At 38.0% G+C, this 14,987-nt stretch overlaps 2 protein-coding genes across 4 annotated transcripts; both read left to right on the forward strand.

Annotated features, from left to right (window-relative positions):
* The first annotated feature begins 4,308 nt into the window (after positions 1-4,308).
* On the forward strand, positions 4,309-7,354 carry LOC307038266 (type-2 ice-structuring protein-like). 2 transcript variants are annotated; one of them, XM_079679650.1, is made up of 7 exons: positions 4,309-4,381; positions 4,462-4,532; positions 4,619-4,654; positions 5,690-5,799; positions 6,107-6,241; positions 6,780-6,888; positions 6,983-7,354. In XM_079679650.1, the coding sequence occupies exons 2-7, from the start codon at positions 4,472-4,474 to the stop codon at positions 7,048-7,050; spliced, it is 519 nt and encodes a 172-aa protein (XP_079535776.1). In that variant the 5' UTR covers positions 4,309-4,381; positions 4,462-4,471; the 3' UTR covers positions 7,051-7,354. The 2 variants fall into 2 exon arrangements, with proteins under 2 accessions (XP_079535776.1, XP_079535777.1); XM_079679651.1 differs by having other exon boundaries at positions 4,313-4,381; positions 4,628-4,654.
* Positions 7,355-10,363: 3,009 nt separating this feature from the next.
* On the forward strand, positions 10,364-13,975 carry LOC307038265 (type-2 ice-structuring protein-like). 2 transcript variants are annotated; one of them, XM_079679648.1, is made up of 7 exons: positions 10,364-10,450; positions 10,531-10,601; positions 10,692-10,727; positions 12,313-12,422; positions 12,725-12,859; positions 13,400-13,508; positions 13,603-13,975. In XM_079679648.1, the coding sequence occupies exons 2-7, from the start codon at positions 10,541-10,543 to the stop codon at positions 13,668-13,670; spliced, it is 519 nt and encodes a 172-aa protein (XP_079535774.1). In that variant the 5' UTR covers positions 10,364-10,450; positions 10,531-10,540; the 3' UTR covers positions 13,671-13,975. The 2 variants fall into 2 exon arrangements, with proteins under 2 accessions (XP_079535774.1, XP_079535775.1); XM_079679649.1 differs by having other exon boundaries at positions 10,389-10,450; positions 10,701-10,727.
* Positions 13,976-14,987: the final 1,012 nt, after the last annotated feature.

Raw genomic sequence — 14,987 nt, forward strand, 5'->3', positions numbered from 1 at the left:
ATGTTGAACTCAAATACCTGTACTTTCTACTTCTTACATGTTGAACCCAAATACCTGTACTTTCTACTTCTTACATGTTGAACTCAAATACCTGTACTTTCTACTTCTTACATGTTGAACCCAAATACCTGTACTTTCTACTTCTTACATGTTGAACTAAAATACCTGTACTTTCTACTTCTTACATGTTGAACTCAAATACCTGTACTTTCTACTTCTTACATGTTGAACTCAAATACCTGTACTTTCTACTTCTTACATGTTGAACTCAAATACCTGTACTTTCTACTTCTTACATGTTGAACCCAAATACCTGTACTTTCTACTTCTTACATGTTGAACACAAATACCTATACTTTCTACTTCTTACATGTTGAACTCAAATACCTGTACTTTCTACTTCTTACATGTTGAACTCAAATACCTGTACTTTCTACTTCTTACATTTTGAACCCAAATACCTGTACTTTCTACTTCTTACATGTTGAACCCAAATACCTATACTTTCTACTTCTTACATGTTGAACTCAAATACCTGTACTTTCTACTTCTTACATGTTGAACCCAAATACCTGTACTTTCTACTTCTTACATGTTGAACTCAAATACCTGTACTTTCTACTTCTTACATGTTGAACTCAAATACCTGTACTTTCTACTTCTTACATGTTGAACTCAAATACCTGTACTTTCTACTTCTTACATGTTGAACTCAAATACCTGTACTTTCTACTTCTTACATGTTGAACTCAAATACCTGTACTTTCTACTTCTTACATGTTGAACCCAAATACCTGTACTTTCTACTTCTTACATGTTGAACACAAATACCTATACTTTCTACTTCTTACATGTTGAACTCAAATACCTGTACTTTCTACTTCTTACATGTTGAACTCAAATACCTGTACTTTCTACTTCTTACATGTTGAACCCAAATACCTATACTTTCTACTTCTTACATGTTGAACTCAAATACCTGTACTTTCTACTTCTTACATGTTGAACTCAAATACCTGTACTTTCTACTTCTTACATGTTGAACCCAAATACCTGTACTTTCTACTTCTTACATGTTGAACTCAAATACCTGTACTTTCTACTTCTTACATGTTGAACACAAATACCTGTACTTTCTACTTCTTACATGTTGAACACAAATACCTGTACTTTCTACTTCTCTCATTTTCCAAACAGGCTGGTTCCTTTAGTCTGAATGTGTGTTTGGTGGCGTGATCATTATTATTTAGAGTCATTGCGTGCCTATTGATTTGAACATGATCCGTGTATCCATCATTTCCTGGTCTTCTCTAAGAAGAGGGACCAATGAAAACGTTGTCATGTTGCCGTTGTTCAGCATGGAAACATTCATTAGCTAACAATGACATTATTGTTCTATTAATATAAAGGGAGGTCAGGTACTCTTTAAAACAGCTGCTAGTTATGGGTACTTTTTACTGAAGTACATTTCAAAGCCCTCTTTACTTTTACTTGAGTTAAGAAGTTTAGTCAGTACTTCTACTTTCACCAGAGTATTTTTAAACACGAGTATCTGTATGTGTTTTTACCATCTCTCTGCTGCTTCACTGCCAGAAGATCCTAAATAACAATATGGCCGACCTTTGGTCCAGTTGGCAGAGAAGTGGATTTGTTGTGTCATGAAGTCTTTGCAGCATCATTAGGTTCAGACTCAATCACTTCCTCATCGTTCAGACGCTGATGACAGATCACTTTTCATGGCCTGGATTCTCACTTGCATATGTTGGGCAATTTGCACTTTTAGCAGAAGTTGTCTGATTAGAATTATTCAGCATTATATCCTATGTAGACAGTTGAGAAAGTTTTGGGGGTTATAGAGGACGCTGAATCCATTTCAGACATTTTCAGGATCAGTTTTAACCAGGGTTCGAGTTATAAACCGAGCTCTACATGACCGTAACATGGGTGTAATATATTATATAATCAAGTAATATGTCTGTACAATACACATACTCATATATTTACAGTATTTGTATCTCTCTCTGCTGCATGCATTTTGCTGTGTCACAGAAGACTGTTTGGCATTTTGCAAAATCACCCCTGAAGGCCTTTGTTACTTTGTATAGTCATGTTGTTTATCGTCAAACTCTTTATTTTGTTTTTCCTTTGTGTCTTTGTGGTTGTTTTGCCCCTTTTTATGTTAATTTGAAGTCTCTAGTCTTTTGGTGTCGTTTCTCATAAATGATGCATCTCTTCGAGGTCTTTTTAGGTCACTTTGAAATTGCTTTGGTCTTTATAGCTTTTTATCTGTGGTAATTATTTGTCATTTTGGAATACGTTTGTGTCTTTGTAGTTTTTTTGATTTTGCCCCTTTTTATTATTGCTCAAAGTCTATTTGTGGTCTCTTTGTGTCACTTTGAAGTTGTTATGCTTCGATTGAAATGAATTAGAAAATGAAGGATAAGAAAACAGCATTAATAAATGTTCCTAAATATTCAATGTACTTGCCCATTGAGGGTAATACAATATATATGACCTGATATAATGTTTTTTTCCCCACAGGCAACAAGACTGCTAAACACCTGAGTGCTTAAGCAGTCTCGACAAACCTTCATCTGTTTGTCATCTTACTGTACAATATTTAATTTTACATTCTGTTCTTGTATATCATATTCTATTTACGTGTATATAGACTTATGGCACTCTTTTTATTTGTATTTTTGTATTTTATTATATGACTATGTTGCATTGTTGGAGGAGCTCAGGTCAAAAGATTTTCATTGCCATTTCTACATTGTAGCTTATGTGCAAATATCATTAAAACCTTTGTATCTTGAGCCTTTGAATCCAGTGGTATAGTTCACAAAAGACAATTCTGCAGTGTTTTTAGTTTGGTATTTTGAGTTTATGTTGTTGCTGATGTCTAACCTAAACTCGTTTATGGCGCTTTTCCACCGCAGCACATTTTTTTGCTTTTCCACTAGGGGTGGTTCCAGCTCAGGGCTACTTTTTCACCTTTTTTCTGGCCCTCCAAAATTGAGGTTCTTCCCGGGCCAACAAGCGGAATATGCTAAACTAGTGATGTAAACACTCTCTACTGCTGAATGGTCAGAGAGAATCGCTGGCAAGGGGGCTACCACTACAACAAAATGAACATATTTTACCGTGATTTAATTGTAATACACGTTTCAAAATGATGCCGAAATAACAACATACTGATACCGGTTAGTAAAAACCATGAATTAATGCTTTGACAAGTCTGCAGACAGACGGCAGGCGAGAAACCTTTTTTAAAATGCGTGTTTTCTGAATGGAGATCGGCTAAGCTAACGCAGTATATGCTCCGACCGTCCACACTCACAACAGCGGCCTACAGACATAAATAAACCAGCGACTGTATTCTCCATGACACAGACAGTCTGTGGTTTGAACTTGTTTAACTTTTGTCTAGTTTCTGAACAGATATGAGGAGCTGTGAGCTCTGAGTGCTAACAGCTAACGGCGGATGTTTTGGTTTTGTGGTTCGCATTGAAAATGACGTCACGGCAGTTTTACGCAGCGTCGCTCCGCCTGCCGAACAGCCGAATGCCCCGCCTACACTGCGTTACTATAGTAACTACCCCAGTTAATAAACTGTAATGGAAACGCAGCTTAAAGTGAGCCTGACCTACCAAGGCCAAACTAAGCTGTGCTAAGCCGTGCTAGGTCCTGCAGTGGAAAAGCGCCATTAGTCACTGAATGTCACTCATGGCGTCCCCCAGGGCTCTGTACTTGGTCCCCTGCTTTTCATTATTTACATCGTCCCACTTAGACTCCGTCAGCTAACTCCGGTTCCACTGTTACGCCAACGACACCCATTCCTACATTTCTGCAACCACCCACTCCCAACACACCAACTGCCTCACTGACATTAAAATATGGATGCAAAACAACTTTCTGAAACTAAACTGTCATAAATCTGAAATCCACAGTTGGATTGGGACTACTCTTTATTTTTTGTGTTTTCTTTGTACTGTTTCTGTTCAGATTTTATGGAAAGCGTCTTTGAGCATTAGGGAGAAAAACATGTTTTAGTCTTATTTCAGTTTTCATCACTTAAGAAGTGGAAGGCCTTCACCTACAAAATCTCCCTCAAAGACACACTGTGGAGAGACAAAAAAATGATCACACTTACAAAAACAAAAGGACTACAGAGACACTAGGTGACTAAAGAGGAACATGCATTGATATTAAGATTTGCAGATTTCCTAAAAAAGCGTTAAGATTAGGGTAACTTGTTTTGTAAGAGGCCAGGGCCGCATCTTTTCTAAGTTCCCTGTTTCTTTACAGATGATCAGATAAGTTTGAGTATTTAAGAGCTGGTGTTCCTCCTGTTCTGCACCACAGGACGGCTGGACTTCAGGTTTCTACAAACTCTCTCATCATCTCCTCACTGTTTTATTCCCCACATTGTTACCTGTAATCTGTATTTGTGTTTTAAAGGATCCTCAACATGAAGACGCTCGCTGTGTTCGCTCTGGTTTGTGCCATGATGGCCTTGGTTAGAGCTGCTGGTGAGTATTATAACATATCTAAAACCTTTAACAGATTTCTTTATTGTCAGTAAACAAGTCAATAACTGCAGTGTTAAACTTGTTAGCCATTTCAGAGGAAGCAGCTGAGAAAGACCTAGCAGGTGAGTTGCTATTTGATTTTCTCTTTGTCGTTATGATATTGTTATTATTATTCATTATAACTATTGCTTCATTATGCTATGTATTTTAATTATGTTTTATATTGTGTTCTTTTTGTTTTAGGTTGTTTTATATTAACTTATATATAATATATAATTTAGACATTATGCTATTCTAACTTATTTTATTTCATATGATGTGTTGTTTAGAATTATTTTATTTCGGAATGAATTCAACTTCCAGCAGCGCTGATCGAGGTTTTGTACATACAAAAATGAATTTTAAAAAAGCTATAAAGAAAATAAAGAGCTAAAAACCTTAACCAAAATAAAAAATAAATATAAAAAAGAATACTGTTATTCATAGGGGACAGTTCAACCAGCATTAATTAAAAGATGTGTGCTCTCGAAATATATGCAAATTAAATATAAAAAACATAATATAAAAACTAAATATATAGAATTAAATATTTAAGAACATAACTTAATATATAAACATCTAAAACTAAATAAAAACACATTTAAAACATAATAACTAAATATATAAATACTGATCGAGTAACGGAAAAGAAACAACAGTCTGCCATACCTTAGCAACAGTCTTCTATACCTTAGCAACAGTCTTCTATACCTTAGCAACAGTCTGCCATACGTTAGCAACAGTCTTCCATACTTTAGCAACAGTCTGCCATACCTTAGCAACTGTATTGTATACTTAGCAACGGTCCGCTATATATAAATAAAAGACCACAGAATGTCCAAACTGACCAATCAGAATTCAGTATTCAACTAAGCCATGTAATATGTAAGGGATAAGCGGTCATTGATCGTGATCCTCCTTAGCAACGGTAATTTTTTTGCATAGCAGCACTGTGTTATTGAGTATTAACAACCTCGGAAATGTCCAAATTGACCAATCAGAATCTAGTATTTAACCAAGCCGTGTATTACAACAAAGGGTTTATGTTTATATGCCATCAGATAAAACGAGAGTCTAATAAAAGTTTTATATTTAGAGACTATACTTTTTGTTCTCAGCTAAGAGTCATGTGGTGAAGCGCTCTGTTAGCTGCCCCAGTCGATGGACCTTGATCAACGAACGCTGTTTCTACTTCAACCCCAGACCCATGAAATGGGCTAATGCTGAGGTAATGCTGGTCCCTGACTCAGGACTACAAATGCATTTGTTTTGATAGTTTGATAACCTGTACAAACTGTCCCTTGAGACAAATGTAACATTTGTGATATTGGGCAATATAAACTTTGATTGATTGATAAGAGGTATATGTATTTTAAGCAGTAGCTGCAACAAACACATAAATGCATCAACAGTACGTTATTCTGAAATGGGTCATTATGTACAATGAGTCATTTGACTTTTTCTACTTTTACTTGAGCAAAATGTGGAATGCAGGATTTATTTTTTGTTTAATATTCTTCTAATTTGTCTTGCAGAGAAACTGCAACTCCATGGGGGGACACCTGGCGTCCGTAAGCAACATGATGGAGTATCTAGACATCCAGAAGATGATCAAGGACGCCACTTATCAGTCGAAGAAAGCGTGGATCGGAGGCTCTGATGCATATGAGGTACTTTACAGTTGTGAAAGTAACAAAGTACAATTACTCAGATTCGGTTGTAAAGTGCAATTTGAGGTACTTGTTCTTTATTGTATGCTACTTAATAGTTCTTCTCCACTGTATTTAGTACCACTACATTTATTTCACAACATTAGTATACAGTCAAAGGATTCTAACATGACTGTAACATGGGTGTAATATAGGTGTTATATTGGTTTAATATGGGTTAAGTAACGGTGTGATGGGTGTAACATGGGTATTATATGGTGTAATATTAGTTTAATATGGGTCTCATAACAGTGTAATATAGGTGGTAGGTTTAATAACACTTTAAAAAGTAAAATGTATCTCATGATATACATTATAAGTTTAAGAAGTCATGAAATACATTAGAAAACAGCATAATTAAGATATAATGTATAGTTTTATACAAAAAGGAGATTCTGCATATGAGTAAGTTTAGTTTTGGTATTTTGAGTATATTCCAGTTTCTTCCGTCTAATTTCACAGTTTTCCTGATAAATAAAAGTACTATTGTTTCTTGCAGCTGAACGCCTGGTCCTGGACTGATGGGACTCCTTTCCACTACACAGACTGGTGTGGAGGAGAGCCCAGTCAGGCAGACGTGCAGAGATGCATACAGATAAATCACTCAGGTAATATAGCATTACACTCACAATAAGTTATGTCGATTTTAGATTGGAGTACCAGAGAAATATAAAAACAAGTATTCTTTGTATTCTTTCACAGTGGAGAAGTGCTGGGATAACATGTTTTGTAGCGAGAAGTTGCCGTCCGTCTGTGTCAAGGGATCCTGAAGGAGTCCGACCCCACAGTGGCATACAGTCCACCTTAAACCTTGTGTGTTTGTGTGCATGCTTTTAAATACATCTGTCTTCACGCCATCAGTGTCACTTATGTTCTGATGGTTCTGATTAATAATCTTTCCTATCGCTGTAACGCTGAGGAATGAAGCGACAAGTGAATTAAACAGTGGCTGCCTCTCATGAGAGCAGACTGAAGGAGTTTGGAAGGGAAAAGGCTTTTAGCACAACCTTATATATTTAATAGAGACTCTTTTTTTCATCTGTGCAAGAATAAAAGGCTCAAGCATTCAAACAAGCTGTTCTGTCATTAATGTATTTATGAGGAAACACTTAGTATTATTACTTATAAAAATACTTTTTTTGTCGTTCTGGGAAATGGGTCATTGGAGGTGAAAACAAAATGATATTTCAGAGCGAAAATCATCAAACAGTTGAGTGATCGGCAACATGTCTGAACAGGAGTCAAAACCACGTCTAGCTCTCATGAGATAGCGTTACACCGGGAGGTTCTCTGCTGTAGTTCCTTTATAGCCCAACATTAGCCGCCGTTAGCTTAGCAGTGGTCATGTGAAGTCATTTGACCGTGCTGTAGTTCCTTTATAGCCCAATATTAGCCGCTGTTAGCTTAGCAGTGGTGACATGAAGTCATGTGACCGTGCTGTAGTTCCTTTATAGCCCAATATTAGCCGCTGTTAGCTTAGCGGTGGTGACATGAAGTCAAGTGACTGTGCTGTAGAGTTCCTCTACAGCCCAACATTAGCCGCCTTTAGCTTAGCGGTGGTCATGTGAAGTCATGTGACCGTGCTGTAGTTCCTTTATAGCCGAATATTAGCCGCTGTTAGCTTAGCAGTGGTGACATGAAGTCATGTGACCGTGCTGTAGTTCCTTTAGCCCAACATTAGCCGCCTTTAGCTTAGCGGTGGTGACAAGAAGTCAAGTGACTGTGCTGTAGTTCCTCTATAGCCCAACATTAGCCGCCTTTAGCTTAGCGGTGGTGACGTGAAGTCATGTGACCGTGCTGTAGTTCCTTTATAGCCCAACATTAGCCGCCTTTAGCTTAGCGGTGGTCATGTGAAGTCATGTGACCGTGCTGTAGTTCCTTTATAGCCCAATATTAGCCGCTGTTAGCTTAGCGGTGGTGACATGAAGTCATGTGACCGTGCTGTAGTTCCTCTATAGCCCAACATTAGCCGCCTTTAGCTTAGCTGTGGTGACGTGAAGTCATGTGATCGTGCTGTAGTTCCTACATAGCCCAACATTAGCCGCCTTTAGCTTAGCGGTGGTGATGTGAAGTCATGTGACCGTGCTGTAGTTCCTTTATAGCCCAACATTAGCCGCCTTTAGCTTAGCTGTGGTGACGTGAAGTCATGTGACCGTGCTGTAGTTCCTTTATAGCCCAACATTAGCCGCCTTTAGCTTAGCGGTGGTCATGTGAAGTCATGTGACCGTGCTGTAGTTCCTTTATAGCCCAATATTAGCCGCTGTTAGCTTAGCAGTGGTGACATGAAGTCAAGTGACCGTGCTGTAGTTCCTCTATAGCCCAACATTAGCCGGCTTTAGCTTAGCGGTGGTGACGTGAAGTCATGTGACCGTGCTGTAGTTCCTTTATAGCCCAACATTAGCCGCCTTTAGCTTAGCGGTGGTCATGTTAAGTCATGTGACCGTGCTGTAGTTCCTTTATAGCCCAATATTAGCCGCTGTTAGCTTAGCAGTGGTGACATGAAGTCAAGTGACCGTGCTGTAGTTCCTCTATAGCCCAACATTAGCCGGCTTTAGCTTAGCGGTGGTGACGTGAAGTCATGTGACCGTGCTGTAGTTCCTTTATAGCCCAACATTAGCCGCCTTTCGCTTAGCGGTGGTCATGTGAAGTCATGTGACCGTGCTGTAGTTCCTTTATAGCCCAAAATTAGCCGCCTTTAGCTTAGCGGTACAGTAGTGACAGTAGCACCATTATAGGCACCACTTAAATGGAGCATACTTCTTGTCTTCTTGGGCTGTTTGACTACCATGAGTAGTGTTGCGACCATTGGTTATAAAGAGCACAAGATGAAAATGATTACATCTACTGTGGATCATTTTCTTCAAATAAATAAGCAATCTGTCCGAATCCAAAATTGTAAAATCTTACAAGCCATTTTTAAAATATTGTCTGCAGGCTATAATACTAATTAAAACAACTTGTGTTAATTGTGCAAATACTTCTATGTAATGGGGACCTGTACTATACATTTCTAACATAACACTTTGGGGTCCTCAACATTTACGGGTTCACAGCAAGACCCTATAAACTTGCAACTAAGAGCTTTAGAAGTAACTGAAAAGTCTGTAGTGTGCATCTAAGCAAAGTGACAATGAAAGATGTTAACGTTCTATTCTGATACAAGAAGATATCATGTTAGAATTTGCATAATTACTTGTCTTTTCGATTATTTCCCATTTCGCCCAATCCTAACGTGTATAATAATAAGTCCACAATGTCATTTTTGATATAAAATAAAGTAATGTTTCAGTATAAAAAAACATGCATCAAATATATCTATAACTATATGTATCTCTATGTCTGCTGCATGCATTTTTCTGTGTCACCGAACAATGTTTAGAATTTTGGAAAATCACCATTGAAGGTCTTCTTTACCTTGTATGGTCATTTTGTATGGCCATAAAGTCTCATTGGCATGCTGTGGCTTTCGACAAAAAGAACGTGTTATTTTTAGTCTACGGAAATGTTGAGTGTCACTGAAGAAGGTTTTCGCATTTTGCAAAATCATCTCTGAAGCCCTTCTTTAACTTGTATAGTCATGTTGTGAATGTAGCATATCTTTGAAGTTGTTTGGGTCTCTCTGAAATTGCTTTGGTCTTTTTATTACATTACATTATATTTAATTTGCTGATGCTTTTATCCAAAGCGACTTACACTCAGTGCAAAAAGCATCGAGAATCTGGACAACAAGGAAAGTGCAGATATATTCACTTCAAGCAGGTCATGCCATAGTAAGAGCTAGTGAATTTGTTTTATTGTGTATTGTGATCGCTTTGTGTCCCTTTGCAGTTGTTATGTTTCAATTTGAAATGTAATGCATCACTTACAGAAGTGTCAGGCCTTCACCTACAACATCTCCCTCAAAGAGACACCATGGAGAGACTAAACCATGATCACAATTACAAAAACAAAAGGACTACAGAGACACTAGGTGACTAAAGAGGAACATGCATTGATATTAACATTTGCAGATTTCCTAAAAAGGCGTTAAGATTAGGGTAACTTGTTTTGTAAGAGGGCAGGGCCGCATCTTTTCTAAGTTCCCTGTTTCTTTACAGATGATCAAATAAGTTTGAGTATTTAAGAGCTGGCGTTCCTCCTGTTCTGCACCACAGGACGGCTGGACTTCAGGTTTCTACCAACTCTCTCATCATCTCCTCACTGTTTTATTCCCCACATTGTTACCTGCAATCTGTATTTGTGTTTTAAAGGATCCTCAACATGAAGACGCTCGCTGTGTTCGCTCTGGTTTGTGCCATGATGGCCTTGGTTAGAGCTGCTGGTGAGTATTATAACATATCTAAAACCTTTAACAGATTTCTTTATTGTCAGTAAAACAATAAGTCAATAACTGCAGTGTTAAACTTGTTAGCCGTTTCAGAGGAAGCAGCTGAAAAAGACCTAGCAGGTGAGTTGATTTTAGATTGTACATAAACACTAGAACTTATTATTTTAGAACTATAACTAAATATATATGAAAATACAAAATAAATGTACGAAAAATAAATACCTTAAATCATAATACATGAATACTGTTATTTATTGGGGGCAGTTCAGCATGAATTCAAAGATGTGTGCTCTCAAAATGTAAAAAAAAATGAATATAAAAAATAAAAATAAAAATTTAGAACTACATTTTTGAAAAACATTATTATATATATAAACATCTAAATCTCAATATAAAACTGAATACATAAGATGGGAATATATAAAAACTAAACATATGAATATTGATTGAGTAACAAAAAACTAACCAAAGTCTTCTATACCATAGCAACAGTCTTTTATACCTTAGCAACAGTCTTTTATACCTAAGCAACAGTCTTCTATAACTTAGCAACAGTCTTTTATAACTTAGCAACACTATTCTATACCTTAGCAACAGTCAGCTATACCTTAGTAACAGTCTTCTATACCTTAGCAACAGTCTTCTATACCTTAGCAACAGCAGGGCTCGACATAATAAATGGCCCGCTGGCCCGGAAGCACTATTTAGACACCCCGGGCCAGCATAATGTACTTTCCACTTGCCCGCTCGGTCAACTAAAAATATTGCTTTAAAAAAAAAAAAATGGTCCTGTGGTATTGGTATTTTGACTAGCAATGTTGTTAAAAAAGTTTGTTTATTAACGCTACAACAAAGCGTTTCGTGAGGCGGTTGTCGTTGTTGGGTGAAAACCAAACAGCTGTTTGCTGCAGATTGCAGCGCAAGCAGGCTCCCGTGGGCTCGTTCACTACAGAGTTTCGCAACCGCGCCATCTAACCATTCGCCAAAATGTTTTTAATACCAGCGGTAACCGCCCGGGCAAAAAACAATCTTCAAATAAAAGAAAGTCACCGGAGGAGTTAAAGGAGAGTGACAGGGAGCATGAGAAGAAGAGGGAGAGAAAGTTTCATCCAGCTTGATCGATGGAGTTGGCTTCTAGTGGTGCAGTGACGCATAATTTTGCATAGCAGCACTGTGTAAATGAGTATTAACAACCTCTGAAATGTCCAAATTGACCAATCAGAATCTAGTATTTAACCAAGCCGTGTAATCCATTACAACAAAGGGTTTATGTCTATATGCCATCAGATAAAAAGAGAGTCTAATACAAGTTTTACATTAAGCCTCCTGTTATCCTTGGGGTCAATTTGTATCATTGTAAAACAAAACTACCCTCTGCTTTAGTTATTGGTCCTTTAACAACAGCAAAAAGTTCTTACTTTAACATTTTATTTCAGTCAGTGAGATTTGATGGTGATTTATATATTTTTGGATAGTCACATAATAGGAATTCTGGATGTATAAAGGGGTCTGTAGGGGGGAAAGTTGGGGTAATGTTTTATTTAAATGGTTATTTAGGTAGTTAACAAAGACACTTAAAGCACCAGAGACCTACATGTTGGTTAAAATGTGGAATATGATCATTGTCTTGAGTTTTAAACTACTGGGGTTAGCTAAATCTGAGGATAACAGGAGGGTTTTAATAGACTCTAACTTTTGTTCTCAGTTAAGAGTCATGTGGTGAAGCGCTCTTTCTACTGCTCCGGTGGATGGACCTGGATCAACGGACGCTGTTTCTACTTCAACCCCACACCCATGAGATGGGCTAGAGCCGAGGTAATGCTGGTCCCTGACTCAGGACTACAAATGCATTTGTTTTGATAGTTTGATAACCTGTACAAACTGTCCCCTGAGACAAATGTAACATTTGTGATATTGAGCAATATAAACTTTGATTGATTGATAAGAGGTATATGTATTTTAAGCAGTAGCTGCAACAAACACATAAATGCATCAACAGTACGTTATTCTGAAATGGGCCATTATGTACAATGAGTCATTTGACTTTTTCTACTTTTACTTGAGCAAAATGTGGAATGCAGGATTTTTGTTTAATATTCTTCTAATTTGTCTTGTAGAGAATCTGCTACTCCATGGGGGGACACCTGGCGTCCGTGCACAACACGATGGAGTTACTTGAGATCGAGAAGATCACCATGATCGCCACTTATCAGATGCAGCTAGCGTGGATCGGAGGCTCTGAATTACAGAAGGTACTTTACAGTTGTGAAAGTAACGAAGGACAATTACTCAAGTTCTGTTGTAAAGTGCAATTTGAGGTACTTGTTCTTTATTGTATGCTACTTGATAGTTCTCCTCCACTGTATTTAGAACCACTACATTTATTTCACAACATTGGTATACAGTATATAAGGATTCTAACATGACTGTAACATGGGTGTAATATAGGTGTTATATTGGTGTAATATGGGTTAAGTAACGGTGTGATGGGTGTAACATGGGTATTATATGGTGTAATATTAGTTTAATATGGGTCTCATAACAGTGTAATATAGGTGGTAGGTTTAATAACACTTTAAAAAGTAAAATGTATCTCATGATATACATTATAAGTTTAAGAAGTCATGAAATACATGAGAAAACAGCATAATTAAGATATAATGTATAGTTTTATACAAAAAGGTGATTCTGCATATGAGTATGTTTAGTTTTGGTATTTTGAGTATATTCCAGTTTCTTCCGTCTAATTTCACAGTTTTCCTGATAAATAAAAGTACTATTGTTTCTTGCAGCTGAACGCCTGGACCTGGTCTGATGGGACTCCTTTCGGCTACACAGACTGGTGTGGTGGAGAGCCCAATCAGGCAGGCGTGCAGAAATGCATACAGATAAATTACTCAGGTAATATTGCATTACACTCACAATAAGTTATGTCAATTTTAGATTTGAGTACCAGAGAAATATAAAAACAAGTATTCTTTGTATTCTTTCACAGCGGAGAAGTGCTGGGATAACATTTACTGTAGCGTGAAGTTGCCGTCCATCTGTGTCAGGAGATCCTGAAGGAGTCTGACCCCACAGTGGCATACAGTCCACCTTAAACCTTGTGTGTTTGTGTGCATGCTTTTAAATACATCTGTCTTCACGCCATCAGTGTCACTTATGTTCTGATGGTTCTGATTTAATAATCTTTCCTATCGCTGTAACGCTGAGGAATGAAGCGACAAGTGAATTAAACAGTGGCTGCCTCTCATGAGAGCAGACTGAAGGAGTTTGGAAGGGAAAAGGCTTTTAGCACAACCTTATATATTTAATAGAGACTCTTTTTTTCATCTGTGCAAGAATAAAAGGCTCAAGCATTCAAACAAGCTGCTCTGTCATTAATGTATTTATCTGAATTAATAGGAGGAAACACTTTTTTGTCATTCTGGGAAATGGGTCATTGGAGGTGAAAACTAAATCACGTGTCAGAGCGAAAAACAACAAACAGCTGAGTGATCGGCAGCATGTCTGAACAGGAGCCAAACCACGTCTAGCTCTCATGAGATTACGTTACACCGGGAGTTTCTCTGAGTCTGAGTCACAGTCAGCTGCAATAATACTATTCCCCAAAAACACGTCACACAAACCGGTTTGGTCTAATGATGACGAAAGAAGAAGAAGAAGCGGGGGACTAATGGGTTTCTTCCCATGCATACATGTTTCCATTGAATTATAGACCAGAAAGCATGACATCACACAAAGTCAAAAAAGTGTCCTTATTGTCACTATTGTTTTTGGGGGGGGTAACCTGAATGTTTATCACACATGTCGGACATTTCAAACATCAATCCTATTCCCTAACCAGGTCCTTTCTACCTCATTTAACACACTTCACTAACTAGCTTCATTTTAAAGAAGTGTATCTCCGAGGGGACGACTGACAGCCGTTTAAAATAACACAACATGCAGCCTCCATCTTTGTTATTGCCTCTCCACTGAATGGCTCTTTTGTTAGCTGTGTGTTCAGTGTACCCATGCACGCACACACACACACACACACACACACACACACACACACACACACACACACACACACACACACACACACACACACACACACACACACACACACACACACACACACACACACACACACACACACACACACACACACACACACACACACACACACACACACACACACACACACACACACACACACACACACAGTGTTTGGAGAGAGACTAAAGGTTTATTTTAAGCCTCGGAGCGCTCACCTGGAGATAAGAGATCAGGCAGGTGCGGTCAGAGAGTTTATTTTGGGGGGGTGTGTGCATCAATAAGTGGATTTATGCATGAAGGAGTTTGTTTGAACTGTTTCCAGGTAACTCAGAGTCT

Source organism: Notothenia rossii, assembly GCF_949606895.1.
Source record: "Notothenia rossii genome assembly, chromosome: 4".
NCBI lineage: Eukaryota > Metazoa > Chordata > Actinopteri > Perciformes > Nototheniidae > Notothenia > Notothenia rossii.